Consider the following 15559-nt stretch of genomic DNA (forward strand, 5'->3'; position numbering starts at 1 on the left):
TCAAACAATCATTCTTTCCGCGCTCCATACGAGAATGGAACGGGGAGAAACCCTAATAACTTGTACAATGGGACGTACCCCCTTCCACGCAATTCGTGGTGGTTTGCAGAGTATGGATATAGATGCAGGTGTAGTGGCTCAAGTGTGTGCCTGCTCTGTGTGGATTATTGCGACGACTGCTTGTATGCTGGAGTGTTCTGTTTGCGTTGTTATTGGTGACTATGAGAATAAAAGGATGAAACTAATGCTGATACATAGACTTCTCACAAGTAAACCTTTTCTCCTTTGATACCGAGTAGCCGAAAACCCATATATTTTCTGAAAGCTTATATTAGAAGTAGAAAAACTGTGAGATCTTAGGGCCAAAGGGACAAGCGTTTAGGAGCTATAGGACCCACAAAGTATTAATAAAGCGTGTATAGATTGACGTATTCCCATCATGGCGCCTCTATTGCTTGTATGTTCATGTATGTTCCCGTATGTTGCTGTCAAGTACTAACGTACTGTATGACTTCTTCTTATATTCAGATGGATTTGAAAGTCGTTGTGGCTGTCTTATCTCACGATTCGGAACAAGCAATTGGTCTCTGAACATCCAGGAATCGGAAATGATAAAACAAACTACTCTCCTGGAAAATGGTATGGAGATTGTGGAAGAGATCGGGACATTAGGACTTGCTGGAGGCGATGGAGAAAAATGGGACGAGGAAATGGCCTTTGGAGATGATGGTCGGTAATGAACAGCAATCCTCGTCGTAACAGTTGCCTCCCTCTGCTTCGAGTTCATCGGCATCCGAGTATATACCCTCGCCAAAAAGGCAAAAGCATGATGGTCCAGCAGAAATGACAGCAGAGGACTGGACTGCTTACAAGCAGCGCAGCTTAGTGTAGTGGGCTACAGATACTACGACAGGCGAACCTCGGACAAAACGTCTGTCGCTTGCGTCAGTAATGAGTCAGTTCAAGAAAATTAAAAACATTAACATTCTGTACAATTTGGAGAAAAAATGAATAATTTTAGTTGAATCAACTGTTTTTCTATGTCCTTCAGACAATATGAGGTTGCTTGTTCAATGCAAAAGACAAACAACCAGCCATCACAGAAAGTTGGGTTTATAAAATCACATGCCATGAGCGTAAGTGTTGTTACATTGGGCAGACGGGGAAGTCAGTCTGCACCAGGCTTAAAGAACACCATAGAAGCTGGAGAATGAAGAAGCCTCATTCAGCGTTTGCGGATCATTGCCTGAAAAATTCCCACAAATACAAGTACATAATAGATGTGCAAGTCTTAGGGACAAAGGAAAAGGGGGCTAAATTGAACCAATTAGAAATTTTACAAATTGAAAGACAGATGCGTACATCCCCACACCTATTATTAAACGAGTAAACCCAATTCAATTATTCACCTCTTTTAGATGATATAAAATCTCCAGGATAGAAGTAAAACTTTGGGTTTCAGTTCATCACTAGATAAAAAGTTTTTCGCTCATGCATAACTTTAGTCCCATCACGTTAGAGTAATTGTTGAACTGTGTAATTCCATAGGTAATTATTGAAAAATGGTCATTGAAGTAATTTTACATTAAGCCGTGAATCGATACATTGAGAAGCTGAGACGCTATCTTTGCCTTACCATCATGCTTATCTGTGCATTATCATCTCTGGGAATCGGTAATGTACTTGAAAATGGCCTTATAACCCGAAACCTAGGTAGTGCAGTAACATTAATAATAAAATTTGTGAAACAAGGCAAAAACAGTGTCTGTTTAGTTGAAAAGATGAATACTCTATAGATCCAAAAAATCTGCCGGGCTGTCCTACAGAAATTCAAAGAGGAGGAAAGAGAAGGAGCAATTATTCACGACCGGACATTGCGACTATGGGCCCCGCAACTTAAGATAGCGATGGATTCACAAAGTACAGTCGATTTTAAAGCTTCTGATTTCTAGGTATATCGTTTCAAGAACCGGAATAACCTTGTTGACAAAGCAATAACGCACACAGTCGGCAGGATAAGGAGGTAAATTTATCGCAAGCGTGCGATGATTTTGTTGCTAAGATTCGCAACCTCATCGTTACAGAAAACTTTCCACCGACACGAGTTTTCAGTGCTGACCAGAGCAGATTTGACAAAGAGTTACATGGTCATCGAATGCTGCAAACCACAGTAACAACAACTGCTTCCACTGTTGTTGGGTCACTCTCTGCGACACAACACAGTTTAGTGATTATGCCTGTGATTCCAACGGAAGACTAGATACTGTTGCTGACATGTGTGCTTGTATCCGAGCCAGCGGGAAAATTCACGCAGTCAAAGCCGGCAGATCCTCCGAATATAAGATCGTGTGCTGGAAAAACAGCGAACATGTCGTAAGCAGACCTGAAACGGCCTTAACGTGACGCATTATGGCCGAGTGCGCCTACCTTGGGCCAAACATGCCCGATGACAGGAAGAAAATTCTGTGTTTAGCGCATTCATCATGCTCTAACAAAGCTCATGCATTGTCTGCTTCCGAAGTAACTGACGGCAAAGTCATACGAAGAACTCGTACCTGAAGCATATACGGGAAAGATCCAGCAAATTCATTTTTTCAGACACTACAAATCCCTTGTTCGTTACATAAAGGACCCAATCATTATCGAGACATAGGAACACATTTGGCATCGCGATGGTTTTCTGGCCCTGCAGTCTTTTTCTCTACATCAGTTCAGCTTCGGCGCCCCTCGTTTCAACAACTTGATTAAGTACGCTTCTTATAAGAGCGGATACTTGGAAGACGAACCTGGAATGGCGATTGTGCCAAAGGATTACTGCCTCCATTCATTGACAAATGATGGGTGTGCCAAGTGCAGGGCCATCGTTTTTGTAAAACTTGCGCGTTGTGATTTGTCTTTCTGCCCGCGTCAATGTTTATTTGACGAATTGCTCATTGACTGTCTCTTGTAATAGATTTTGTTTGGAGTCAGCAAATAATAAATCACATTTTCAACAGCCCAACGTACATCGTTTCTTTTCCGCGAGTTGTTTCTTCTTTTATGTTGAGATCTCCAACTTCTTACCACATTATTAGTTCGTATAAACACGTGAAACGAGCATTTTAACGGCTTTTGACTCCATGTTTGCAACACTTTACTGACAGTTTGTGGTTCCTGCAGCTCCTAAACGTTTGTCTCCCTGCCCCTATGATTTCACAGTTTTTCTATTTTTGACATAAGCTTTCAGAAAATATATGGATCTCCGGAAAGTTGGTAACAAAGGAGAGAAGGTTTACTAATCAGCTTCCTCCCCGACAGCACCACAGGAACTCTTACCCCAATGTCCCAACCGTAGATCAGATCATCAACAACAGCGTCCCATGCCCTCACTTGATGGTGTAGCAAGATGGCTGCAAATGCGTTATTCTACCAGAGAAATATTGTAGATTATATTTAAATTTTGTACTTGCCACTTAAAATGAACGTTGTATCAATGTTTAATATTCATGTGGCGTATCAGTGCGGTTATTGCAGTTTGTTACCATGCACGAACTGTGGCCGCTGAAAGTTACAGTATTTGGAAACTTGGTGGAAAAGAAGTAGACTCACTGGTCTGAAAATATGGAGATTTTACAAAATGATGTGAATTTACTATAAATGCGATTAATAAACTGGATCAACACTAAAAATGTGAATACAGAATTAACGTAAAATTTGACAGAAAGAATATCTTATGTGGTATGGGATTATTAGTGACCTGGGCAGTGAGTTGGAGCACCATCATCCAAAGACACATTCTATGTTGTTGTATGGTAACCGGGGACCTAGAAACGACTTAGAGGCTCTGTCCCCACTGCAGACGAGTGTAACACCTATGTTTCTGTGGTAGAGTAATAGTGGTGTGCCAGGCGGAGTGGCCATTCGGTTCTAGGCGCTGCAGTCTGGAGCCGAGCGACCGCTACGGTCGCAGGTTCGAATCCTGCCTCGGGCATGGATGTGTGTGATGTCCTTGGGTTGGTCATGTTTAATTAGTCCCAAGTTCTAGGCGACTGATGACCTCAGAAATTAAGTCGCATAGTGCTCAGAGCCATTTTGAACTATTTGAACCAATAGTGGTGTACGTGTACGTGGAGAACTTGTTTGCGCAGAAATCGTGGACATAGTGTAGTTGAGGCGGAATAAGGGGAACCAGTTCGCATTCGCCAAGGCAGATGGAAAACCGCCTAAAAACCATCCACAGACTGGCCGGCTCACCAGAGCTCGACACAAGTCTGCCGGGCGGATTCGTGCCGGGGATCAGGCGCTCCTTCCCACTCCGGAAAGCCATGCGTTAGACCTCTCGGCTAACCGGGCAGGCAATAGACACATTACCGTTCGTATTACTAAACGCAGGTCTTCCAGCAGGGCATGCAAGGCTACCTACAGGAAGCGCAGATATGCCTTGCCTGTTAGGCGTTGTGGAAGGATGACTTGCTCTAGAAGTAGGTTGCCGACAGTCCCCTTCAAATACTGAGAATGAGATGATACTGATACGAGGGTTATTCCAAAAGTAAGGTCCGATCGGTCGCGAAATGGAAACGACTATGAAAATCCGATAAAGCTTTGCACAGATGTGTTGGGTAGTGTCTCTAGTATAACCCCAGTTAGCATCACGTCGCTCTTCTCATTTCTGAGCTCGCAGTGAGTGCATAAAGATGTCTAGAAAATAGTGTCTGCCGCCAAGTACGAGGGCCTGGTGAGAAATTTCGCCTGAAGCTATGCAGCCAACATTACATAACTGTCGTGCTGTTTCGTCTTCACGACAATTCTCAGCCGCATTCTGCAGGGGCAATGAAGATGCTCCTGCATCGTTTTCAAATGGAAATGTTAGATTACCCACAATACAGTCCGCAATTGTCTCCCCCTGAGTTTCATCTCTGGTCACATGAACCGCTGTCTTTGAAGACAACATTTTGACACAGACAACGAGGTGTAGGCCAGCGTGGAGAATTGGCGGAAAGCACTGGCGGCTGCCTTCTATGATGAGGCTATTGAAAAGTTGGTACAACGCTATGACAAAAGTCTAAATCAGAACGGCGACTACGTAGAGAAGTAGCTGAAAGGTGTAGCTAATTGTTACAAGTAAAACATTTCTGATGTTCACTGTGGTTTCAATTTGGCAATCAATCGGACCTTACTTTTGGAATAACCCTCGTAGTTCGCTACCTCCACACCACGGGGATTCTCCGTAGCCTACATGTGGGAGCTTTGAAGGTTAGCCGAAACTGTCTCTCGTAGCCTCGTCTGTTAATAGCATGGGTGACAGGAACCCCACTACCAAGGTGGCCTGTGGGACGAACCAGTGACAAAACCATCCTCCTAGAGGCAACTGCTTAGATAATAAGAGCTGCAAGTGATACGAATGGTGTCAGTTGTCTTGGAAAACGTTCCACGTGGTCGTCTGGCTCACACCATGCAGTGGGTCACCTGCCTGGTGTTCATACTGGGATCACTTTCGAAGATGTTTTGTCTACACCTTAAAGTGGAACAAATTTCCGGCTAGACGTGCATATGAACATTTTTGCTCCTTATCGTCTCAGGGATAGTTTCCTGCAGTTTGTCTCCGTTTAGCAAAATCTCCCTATTGAACTGCGACTTTTATTGGTCCAATAGTTTTTTTAAAAGATTACTTCATTTCGTTCTTCACATGGGGTTAACTGCTCTATTTACTCGTAACATCATAGTCATGTATTGCTTTCTTTCTTCGTTTTTTATTTTTTTGAGAGCTGAAGATTTATCAGGCTTATGCAGAAAATTGTTTTCAAAGTACGAAGGGCGTTCAGTAAGTAAAGTAACACACTTCTTCCTGATAGCAGGTTGGTATTATTCATGGTTCCAAAATACCATATTATTCTCCACTCTTCTGGTTACAAAACCCTATTTTTTCAACATAATGTCTATTCAATACACCTTCTTGTGTGGGTTTGTGTGCCCGCATGGTACCACTCTACCAGTCGATGTCGGAGCCAATGTTTTGCTGCATCAATAACCTCCACCATAACGCTCAATCAACCCCGCGCAAATGGTCCTTTGTTGGTCTGCATGGTCTTCTCTTAGGCAAGAGGAACTCGGCTAGCACACACTTGAGCACCCCAACTGGCGGACGGGTGTGTCAGCACTGCCAACAGAGATGTACAGTTGTACTACGAGGTGTTCGACTGAGATTCGTCGATCACCTCGAATGAGGGTGTCCGCACGTTCCGACATTGCAGGAGTCACAGCTGTGTGGCAGACGGGAGCTGCGCTACCTTGTTGCGATGATGACAGAAGCCTCGCCCAATGACTCACTGTACTCCTGTTCACTTCCAAGTCTCCGTAGACATTCTGCAAGCGCCAATGAATATCTATGGTGCTCTGAATTTCCACCAAAAGAAACTCAATGACAGCTCTCTGCTTGGAACGCACCTCTGTTACAGACGCCGTTTTGAAGGCTATGTATAGCGCTGTCACCTATCGGAACTTCATGAAACCGTGGGGGCTGCAGCGGGAATACTGAACGATGTCCCACAACAAATTCCGCATTTTTTCAGCCGAAAGTAGCTGAGAAAAAATAGTGTTGCATTACTTATTTAACACCCCTCATGTATTACTTAACCATTAGGATTAGCTTGAAATTGAAGATGCATTCTAGGTTACAGCATCTAAATGTATCCCTAAAGATAAATTCTTCTTCCCTAATGGATTGGAGTAAATTTTCTTCTGAGCTACTTTGAGTTTGGTATCTGCGCTTGTACGGACATCCTCCAGCTGTCAAGCATTTGTATTGTATTGTATGTTAACCAGGGACCCAGAAACGATGGAGAGGCTCCATTCCCACCGCAGCCGCAGTGGTCCACAACCCCACGACGACTACCGGAGTTCCACTTCACTCCTTTCCCGCCACACACCGAACCCAGAGTTATTGTGCGGTTGTGCGGTTCGGCCCCCGCAAGATCCCCCAAGGAATGTCTCACATCAGATGAGCGTAACCCCTATGTTTGCATGGTAGAGTAATGGTGGTGTACGCGTATGTGGAGAACTTGTTTGCGCAGCAATCGCCGACATAGTGTAACTGAGGTGGAATAAGGGGAAACAGCCCGCATTCGCCGAGGCAGATGGAAAACCGCCTAAAAACCATCCAGACTGGCCGGTGCACCTGATCTCGACACAAATCTGCCGGGCGGATTTGTGCCGGGGACCACGCGCTCTTTCCCGCCCGGAAAGGCGTGCGTTAGGCCGCACGGCCAACTGGCGGGCTGTCAAGAAATACTGTATACTATAAGGCAGGTAGCAGAATTATAAGGGGCGGCAAATGAAAACGAGACAGGTAGAAAAAAATGTAAGTAAACTGTTCATTATTTCAGAAGTAATCGCCGTAACTGCTAATACAGGATGACAATTACTGAAGTACATGAAAAAAAATGTAAATTAGTTACAAACTAAGGTGTGTACACACCTTATTCAACATGTAAAAGTCACTGCCGACATTCAGATTTAGATTATAACATGTTAGATATGCCTGCCATCATTAGCATTGATGTGGTGCAGAAGAGTAGTGGAGTTCTGCATGACCCGCTGAAGTGTCGGAACATCGATGCTGTCGTTTACGTCCTGAATGGCTGATTTCAGCTCAGCAATGGATTTGGGGTTATTGTTGTACACCTTGTCTTTAATACAGCCCCACAAAAGGAGTCGTATGTGCGCAGATCTGGAGAAAGTGGTGGCCAATCCAGGACCATACCAGTGGCCTCTGGGTACCCTAGAGCCAGAACGCGGTCCCCAAAGTGCTACTCCAGGACATCAAACACTCTCCTGCTTCGATGGGGTTGAGTTCCGTCTTGCATGAACCACATCTTGTCGAAAATAGGGTCAATTTGGGTAATGGGGATGGAATCATCTTCCTGCACCGTTCGGTAGTCACCGTGCCATCAAAGAATATAGCACCAATCGTTCTGTGACTGGACATTGCACTCCACACAGTCACCTGTTGAGAGTGTAAAGACTTCTCGATCGCGAAATGTTGATTCTCAGTCCCCCAAAGGCGCTAGTTTTCTTATTGACGAACCCATCCAAAAGAAAGAGGTCTTCGTCACTTAACCAAACCTTACAGCGCATACTAATTCCCATCACGCCCCGCGGCCAACCGTGCAGCTTGAACGTCCTAACGCAAACCGTTCAGAAGTTATGACGATTTTATTTCATATAGTTCATTAATTGTCACCCTGTACATTTATCCCATTGTGAGAAAAGGTGATAAATGGCTTCATGTAAAAATGTCTGTCGTAGCCTGCCACACCATGATTGTTACACAGGCGTGGTGCCCTTCGTCCAAAGTAAATTGACGGCCACAAATGTCTTTCTTCAGGGCTCCAAAAATATGGAAATCGCATGGGAAAGATCGGGACTGTATGGAGGATGTGTAAGGCCTTCCCACAGAAACTTCCACAGCGAAGTCGAAACATCCACGACACCATGTGTTCGGGCATTATCCTACAACAGAATGATGCTGTCTGTTGATGTGCCCAGCGGTACATGGCCACCTTGCAAAAACTGAAGCGCGCTGTCGAGTCCAAGCGCCCAGAAATGTTGACGGACGGCATTTTGTTGCTGGGTAATGCTCTCTTGCCAAGGTTGTTTCGACGACGCCGCAGAAGTTTCGCTGGGAAGCCCTCCACACAGTCACGATCTCTCTCCATGCGATTTCCACGTTTTTGGTGCCCTGAAGATAGATATTCGTTGCTGTCGATTTGTTTCGTGCGAAGACGTGCACACATGGGTACGATCATGGTTCCGCAGGCAACCGCAAACATTTTTCTGTCATGATTGACCGTCTTGTATCACAGTGGGATAAATGTATTAACAGTTGTGGCGTTTATTTTTGAAATAACAAAGAGTTTACTTTCTTTCTTTTTAACTGTTCGTTACATCGATTTAAGGAGCCAGTTAACGAGCTCAAGTGGTAATCGCCTGAAAAAAAGATATCTTTGCCTGCACGTGTTCCGTATGCATGCGTGCGTATGTACTGGGTGACAGTTATTGAACTATATGAAATAAAATCGTCATAATTTCGGAACGGTTTGTATTAGAACGTTTAAACTGCACGGTTGGTCGTGGGGCGTGATGGGAATTAGTATGGTTTGGTTTGGCGACGAAGCCACTTTCGTTTTGGATAGATTCATAAATAAACAAAATTGGCGCATTTGAGAGACAGAATTCTCATTTCGCGATCAAGAAGTCTCTTCACCCTCAACAGGTGACTGTGTGGTGTGCAATGTCCAGTCACGGAACAATCGGTGCGATATTTCTTGATGGCACAGTGACTACTGAACAGTATGTGAAGGTTTTGGAAGATGATTTCATCCCCATTATCCAAAGTTACCCTGATTTCGACAAGATGTGGTTTCTTGCAAGACGGAGCTCGACCCCATCAAAGCAGGAGAGCGTTTGGTGTCCTAGAAGAGCACTTTGGGAACCTCATTCTGGCTCTATGGTATCCAGAAGCAACTGGCACGGGCCTCGATTGGTCGCCACATTCTTCGCATCTGAACACATGCGACTCCTTTCTGTAGGGATGTATTAAAGACAAGGTGTACAGCAATAACCCTAAAACCACTGCTGATCTGAAAACACCTAATCAGGTCATCGACAGCATCGATGTTCCGACACGTCAGCGGGTCATGCAGTATTTCACTATTTGCCTGTGCCACATCATAACCAATGATGGCAGACATATCGAATATGTCATAACCTAAATCCGAATATCTCTAGCGATATTTACATGTCGAATAAAGTGTGTGCACGTCGTAGTTTGTAAATAATTTAGTTTTTTTTGTATAGTTCAATAATTGTCAGCCTGTACCTGTGTATGTGCGTGTGTGTTTACTTAGGCTACATGTTAGTTACATAACTAGAGAAATGATGACGTACATTGGCGCTGGTGAAGGCGCCGACAATATACGGGACGACGATCCCCGTCAGGTTGGCGAATGTGTTGACAATGCCGACAACCGTCCCGGAGTAGTTGGGTGCAATGACATGCATGTTCATGTAGGGCCCCGAGCAGTTGGTGGACATGAGGAAGCCGTTGATCGCCAGCACAGCCACGATCACAGGCGCGTTGCAGCCCACCTGCGAGACCACGATCAGCGTCGCTGTTGGCACCAGAGTACCTGCAAAAAGCCGATTTCAGTCTTATCGTCGCCTGCAGTATTTAGTGATGATTGCTTTGGGCCACTTAACAACAGTATGATCCGTTTCTCATCAGTCAGAAGATGATGAAATGTCTACATCGATGACAGAGAAATTAACCTTTGTCTCGACTACTTAATCGCATCAAATGACGAGCTGTAGTCACATAAAGTCCGTTCAAAATGGTTCAAATGGCTCTAAGCACTATGGGACTTAAAATCTGAGGTCATCAGTCCCCTAGACTTAGAACTACTTAAACCTAACTAACCTAAAGACATCACATACATCCATGCCCGAGGCAGGATTCGAACCTGCGACTGTAGCAGCAGTGCGGTCCCGGACTGAAGCGCATTGAAACGCTCGGTCACAGCGGCCAGCCACATGAAGTTGCGACAGCATTTAAAATCGTATGAAGCGCTCAGCTCGCAAATATCGCGCGTCACTATAAGTGTGATTTGGTAAGTCTGGTAAATTTCTATGAAAGAATGGACCAATTTTGTTGTACCTTCGCGGTTGGTAAACTTGACTACTCTGAGGGTCATGTAACGAATTTCAACAATGTATACCGTACAGTTCATTCTTGACAGCCGTCTACATTGGTCAGTGTGTCGACTGCGTTTGGAAATGGAGAATACGGAGTTTCGGGATGTTATTAAGCATTTCCTATTGAAAGGGTGAGCAAATCAAAACATAATTGGATGAAGATCACGCGGACTCTGCACCATCATTGAAGACCATTAACTTTTGGATTAACGAATTTAAACGTGGTCACCGCAAGCTGAACCACGTACAAAATCCATTATATGGTAATGCAAGATCAATAAATACAAATACATAAGATTGCTGAGGCTGTAGGCACCTCAAGTGAGCGAACGCTTAATATCGCCCACACAGAACTGGTTCTGCAGAATCTGTGTGCAAGGTAGGCGGCGCGATTGCCAACAGTCGACCAAGAACGCATCAGGTACAACATTTCAACACAATGATGTGTGGAGTAGTGCATTATCTTTTGAAGGAACAGTTTTTTGCGTGCCAGCTGTTGTATTTTTTCAGCCAATGCAAGTTTCAAACGATCCAACAATGAAATATAATAGGGTAGAGTTATGGATCGCAATCCGCAAAGCTTTTTGCACCGATTTGTGACTGTTGAGGAAATCTGGATACATCGTTATTCACCAGGGTCAGAACAATGGACATAGAATGGTCAAAGTGCACCAAAGAAGGAAAGACCATCTTGTCAGCTGGTAAGGTGATGGCCACTGTTTTTTGGGAGTCTCAAGGAATAATCTTCATAGACTATCTGGAAGAAGGGAGAACCATAAGTGGATCCTATTATGTTTCATTGTTGGATCGTTTGAAACTTAACATTGGCTGATAAAAGACAACAGCTGGCACGCAAACAGGTGCTCTTTCAAAGGATAATGCACCATCCCACACATCAGCGATGACATCTACATCTGCATCATACTCCGCAAGCCACCTAATGGTGTGTGGCCGTGGGTACTTTCGGTACCACTATCTGATCCCTCCAACCCTGTTCCACTCGCGAATACTGCGTGGGGAAAATGATTGTCGGTAAGCCTCTGTATTGGGTCTAATTTCTCGAATTTTGTCCTTGTGGTCAAGAAGCGAGATGTATGTATGTTGTCTGAGTCCTCCTGAAAAGTGCTGACCCGAAATTCCAATAGTAAAGCTCTCTGTGATGCACAACGCCTCTCTTGTAACGTCTGCCAGTGGAGTTTGTTTAGCATCTCCGTAACGCTCTCTCGCCAGCTAAACGATACCGTGACGAAACGCGCAGCTCTTCGTTGTATCTATCGGTCCTACCTGATAGGGATCCAGATAGATGAACGATACTCAAAGATCGGGCGAACAAGCGCCTTATAAGCCACTTCTTTCGTGGCTGACTTACATTTCCATAAGATTCTTCCGATTGATCTGAGTCTTGTGACTGCTTTTCCAACTATGTGTTCTATCTGGTCATTCCATTTAAGATCGCTCTGGATAATTACGCCTAGATATTTTACGGTAGACGCTGTCATCAGTAGTGTAGCTGTACAGTAGTGAATTTCTTTTCCTATGTGTGCGCAATATGTTACAATTATTTACTTTCAAGGTCAACTGCCAGAGCCTGCACCAGTCATCAGTGCTCTGCAGGTCATTTTCGCTTCGTTCAGTTTTTGTTTGTCAGCTAGGTTTTTGCTCCTCTTGAATCTGAGATGAAATACTCTTTGTTTAAGATTACAATGGCGAAAGTGCATGAACTGGGCTTTGAATTGGTTCGTCATCCATCCTACGCAACAGACTTAGCCCCAAGTAACTTCTTCCTGTTGCCTGATTTGAAACTTTGGCTTGCTGGGAAGAAATTTTCATAAAAAGAAGAAGTGATAGTTGCAGTCATCGAGAACTTCGCACAGTTTGACAGAATCTATTTTTCCGACGGGACGAAAAAGCTGGAGGATCGCTGAACCTAGTGAATATTCCTCAAAACAGACGATGTCGAGAAGTAAGATGAGTTCTTCACAAAACAAGACTTATCAAATCATACTTGTAGTTCAATTTCTAGGTAATAGATGGTTCTTAAATGTTTTGTAAACTGAAACGCAGGGCAAGTGTGTCACGTGGTAGGTGATCTTAGCAAACAATCAAGGTGGCGAAGAGAATAGGTCGTGGTAGTAATGAGGAGGGTTCACAGAAGCTTGTTAGTACTGTTTTTAACAATAGTAATGAAATGAGTGTTTGCCTTTCAGTGATGTAGTTTCTGAAGTTCAAAGTGCCCTTGAATATCAGAAGGAAATGAAACTTCCTCGCAGATTAAAACTGTGTACTGGACTGAGACTCGAACTCGGGACCTTAGCTTTTCGTGGGCAAGTGCTCTACCGTCTGAGCTACCCAAGCATGACACATGACACCTCCTCACAGCTTTAATTCCGGAAGTACCTCGTCTCCAACCTTCCAAACTTCACAGAAGCTCTCCTGCAGACCTTGCAGAACTAGCACTCCTGGGAGAAAGGATATCCTTTCTTCCAGGAGTGCTAGTTCTGCAAGCTCGGCAGGAGAGCTATACCCTTTCTTCCAGGAGTGCTAGTTCTGCAAAGTCTGCAGGAGAGATTCTGCGAAGGCACACAGTGTTAATCTGCCAGGAAGTTTCGTATCAGCGCACAGTCCGTTGCAGAGTGAAAGTTTCGTTCTGCAGACGGATATGGGTTGCATAGTCCGCCAAGACCAGAGGGCAGTTCTCTGTCCAGTCATGCGGCACACAGGGAAGGTGTATAGAAATATGTTTTTTACCTTCTTCATTATGTATTAAAAGGTCAATGGGAAGGAAGAACATATGCTACACCGAATCTAGGATCAGCGTTGCAAAGCGACTGCTAGAGAGTAGAGCTAACTGAGTACTGTGTTCGCCAGAGTGCATCATCGAGTGCTGCCCCTATAAGACTTCAGGTAGAAACATGGACATAATCCCCGATGCACATATCTCCAACTGAGGGGAAAAATAAGACACAAAAAGATTTATTGCGTACTGCTGAAGAGGAAAAAGATGTGAAAGTGCATGGCAGTCTAAATATGCGGTGATGTAGAAAATTGTTGTGAGGTCTACTGCAACCAGCAATCCTACTATATGAATTGTAGAACAATTATACTAAATGATAGGCATTAAATCTGATTTCACAGCAACCATCAGCGTATTTAAATGCTATCTCATTCGGTTCAGAGTTTAAAAAATCAGGACATGTCGAAAACAGTAACAAACGATGTACTATCTAGTAGAAAACAGCGTATTCTGAGATAAAGCTATTTTTAATTGTAACCGAAATACCAAAAAGGATTATTTATTCAAAATGTTTATAGAATCACTTCTGTTGACTTTTTATCAACAAAGCGAAAACCGTCTGTTAAAATATTTTCTTAATTTGAGGTAAACTTAGGATTGGTAAAGCAAAATAATAATTTTCATTAACATTACTGCGGAAGATAGTCTCCAAAAGAAACATATTATTACTTTACGGTTAGGACTTCTCTTTCATCAAATAATGATATTTGTGCTCTTTCAGAGATATGATTAGTTATATGCATGCAGGTGTTAAAGGACTATTTACCTGTAGCTTTGGTTGCCACCTAGACCTGCAGCAGCATTAAAGATGGACCACAGAAATGTGAAACAGAAAAAACATAAGAAATATAACGTACAGGGTATACGCAGTAAACGATTTTTAATCGTAGATGTGACATCGATATTTCTAGGAGTGACGAATGAATTCGTTAAAACTCTAGAGCAGCGATTCCCAAACTTTTCCTCTGAGGAAACACTTTAAGAATCCTGGTACTTTGACAGAATCCCTTGTTTGTTGTGAAGGTTAAAGAAACTTAACTTAAAAAATGATAAAAACTTGTTTATTCAGTGATTACGTCTATTTTAAATCATAACTAACAACAAAGAAATCATAACAAAATTTTTTAAAAAAAGTCGATAAAGCTTTTCGCGGAGCACTTGCTCACTTTCCGTGGAACACCAACGCTGTGCACAACACTGTTTCGGGAACGCTGTTCTTGACAGAGAAGAAGGTTTTATAAGAAAAATGTCTCTCTTCCACAACCCTGCGGAATTACACGTTTCGTACTTTTAGTTATGGAGCCCCACTGAATGGCACGCTACAGTCGACATTTAAAAATGTATTTTGGAATGAGTGAGTAATAGTCCAGTTTCCTTTGTGACGCAAGTTAAGAAAACTCAATCCTTTTAAGCGGATAATGGTGCATTTGAACTAGTACAAAAAAGTTTCAACCGAGTGAAACTCATACAAAGTAATAGAATAACAAGTCACAATTTGCGCTACTTTTTCCAATAAAAGCAAAATGTTAAGAATATTTATCACCTTCAACGAGTGCAAGGAATAGTTGAGGTAGGATTTGAGACAAAAGTGACTTTCTGTCAACACGCGTTATTCCAGTGTGCTGTTTTTGTGCAGTACTAAGCACGTACCCTATTCACTGGTGAGGCTGGCTTTTCACGGGGTGGGATCTGCACTTATCATAACAATCACGTCAGGGCTTATGAAAACATTCATTACGAGCGACAAGACAGAACCCAACAGAGGTTCAGCCTCAACGTTTGGGGTGGAATTATTCGTGACCATCTCATTAGCCCCTTCTTCTTTTCGCAACGTTTTGTGGACAAACGTAACTGCAGTTTCTCAGAAATGAGGTGCTTCATTTACTCGATAACGAACCTAGAGTCATCGACCGAATGTCGTTTATGCACGATGGTACTCCGCAGACAATTTGTTTGTATCTCGATAACCAGTTTCCGAAGGATTGGTAGAATGGGTTCTGCTATCCGATCGCCACATTTGAATCCAATAGATCTCTT

The 15559-nt window shown here is 43.5% G+C and overlaps 1 protein-coding gene across 1 annotated transcript in view; it reads right to left on the reverse strand.

Moving 5' to 3' along the window:
- LOC124801285 (sialin-like) overlaps positions 1-15559 on the reverse strand; it is a 157134-nt gene that overhangs the window by 6514 nt on the left and 135061 nt on the right. The window contains exon 8 of the mRNA XM_047263061.1: positions 9925-10166. Coding sequence (XP_047119017.1) covers positions 9925-10166 — 242 coding nt within the window. The remainder of the gene's footprint in view (positions 1-9924; positions 10167-15559) is intronic.

This window comes from Schistocerca piceifrons, chromosome 1, assembly GCF_021461385.2.
Source record: "Schistocerca piceifrons isolate TAMUIC-IGC-003096 chromosome 1, iqSchPice1.1, whole genome shotgun sequence".
Lineage (NCBI taxonomy): Eukaryota > Metazoa > Arthropoda > Insecta > Orthoptera > Acrididae > Schistocerca > Schistocerca piceifrons.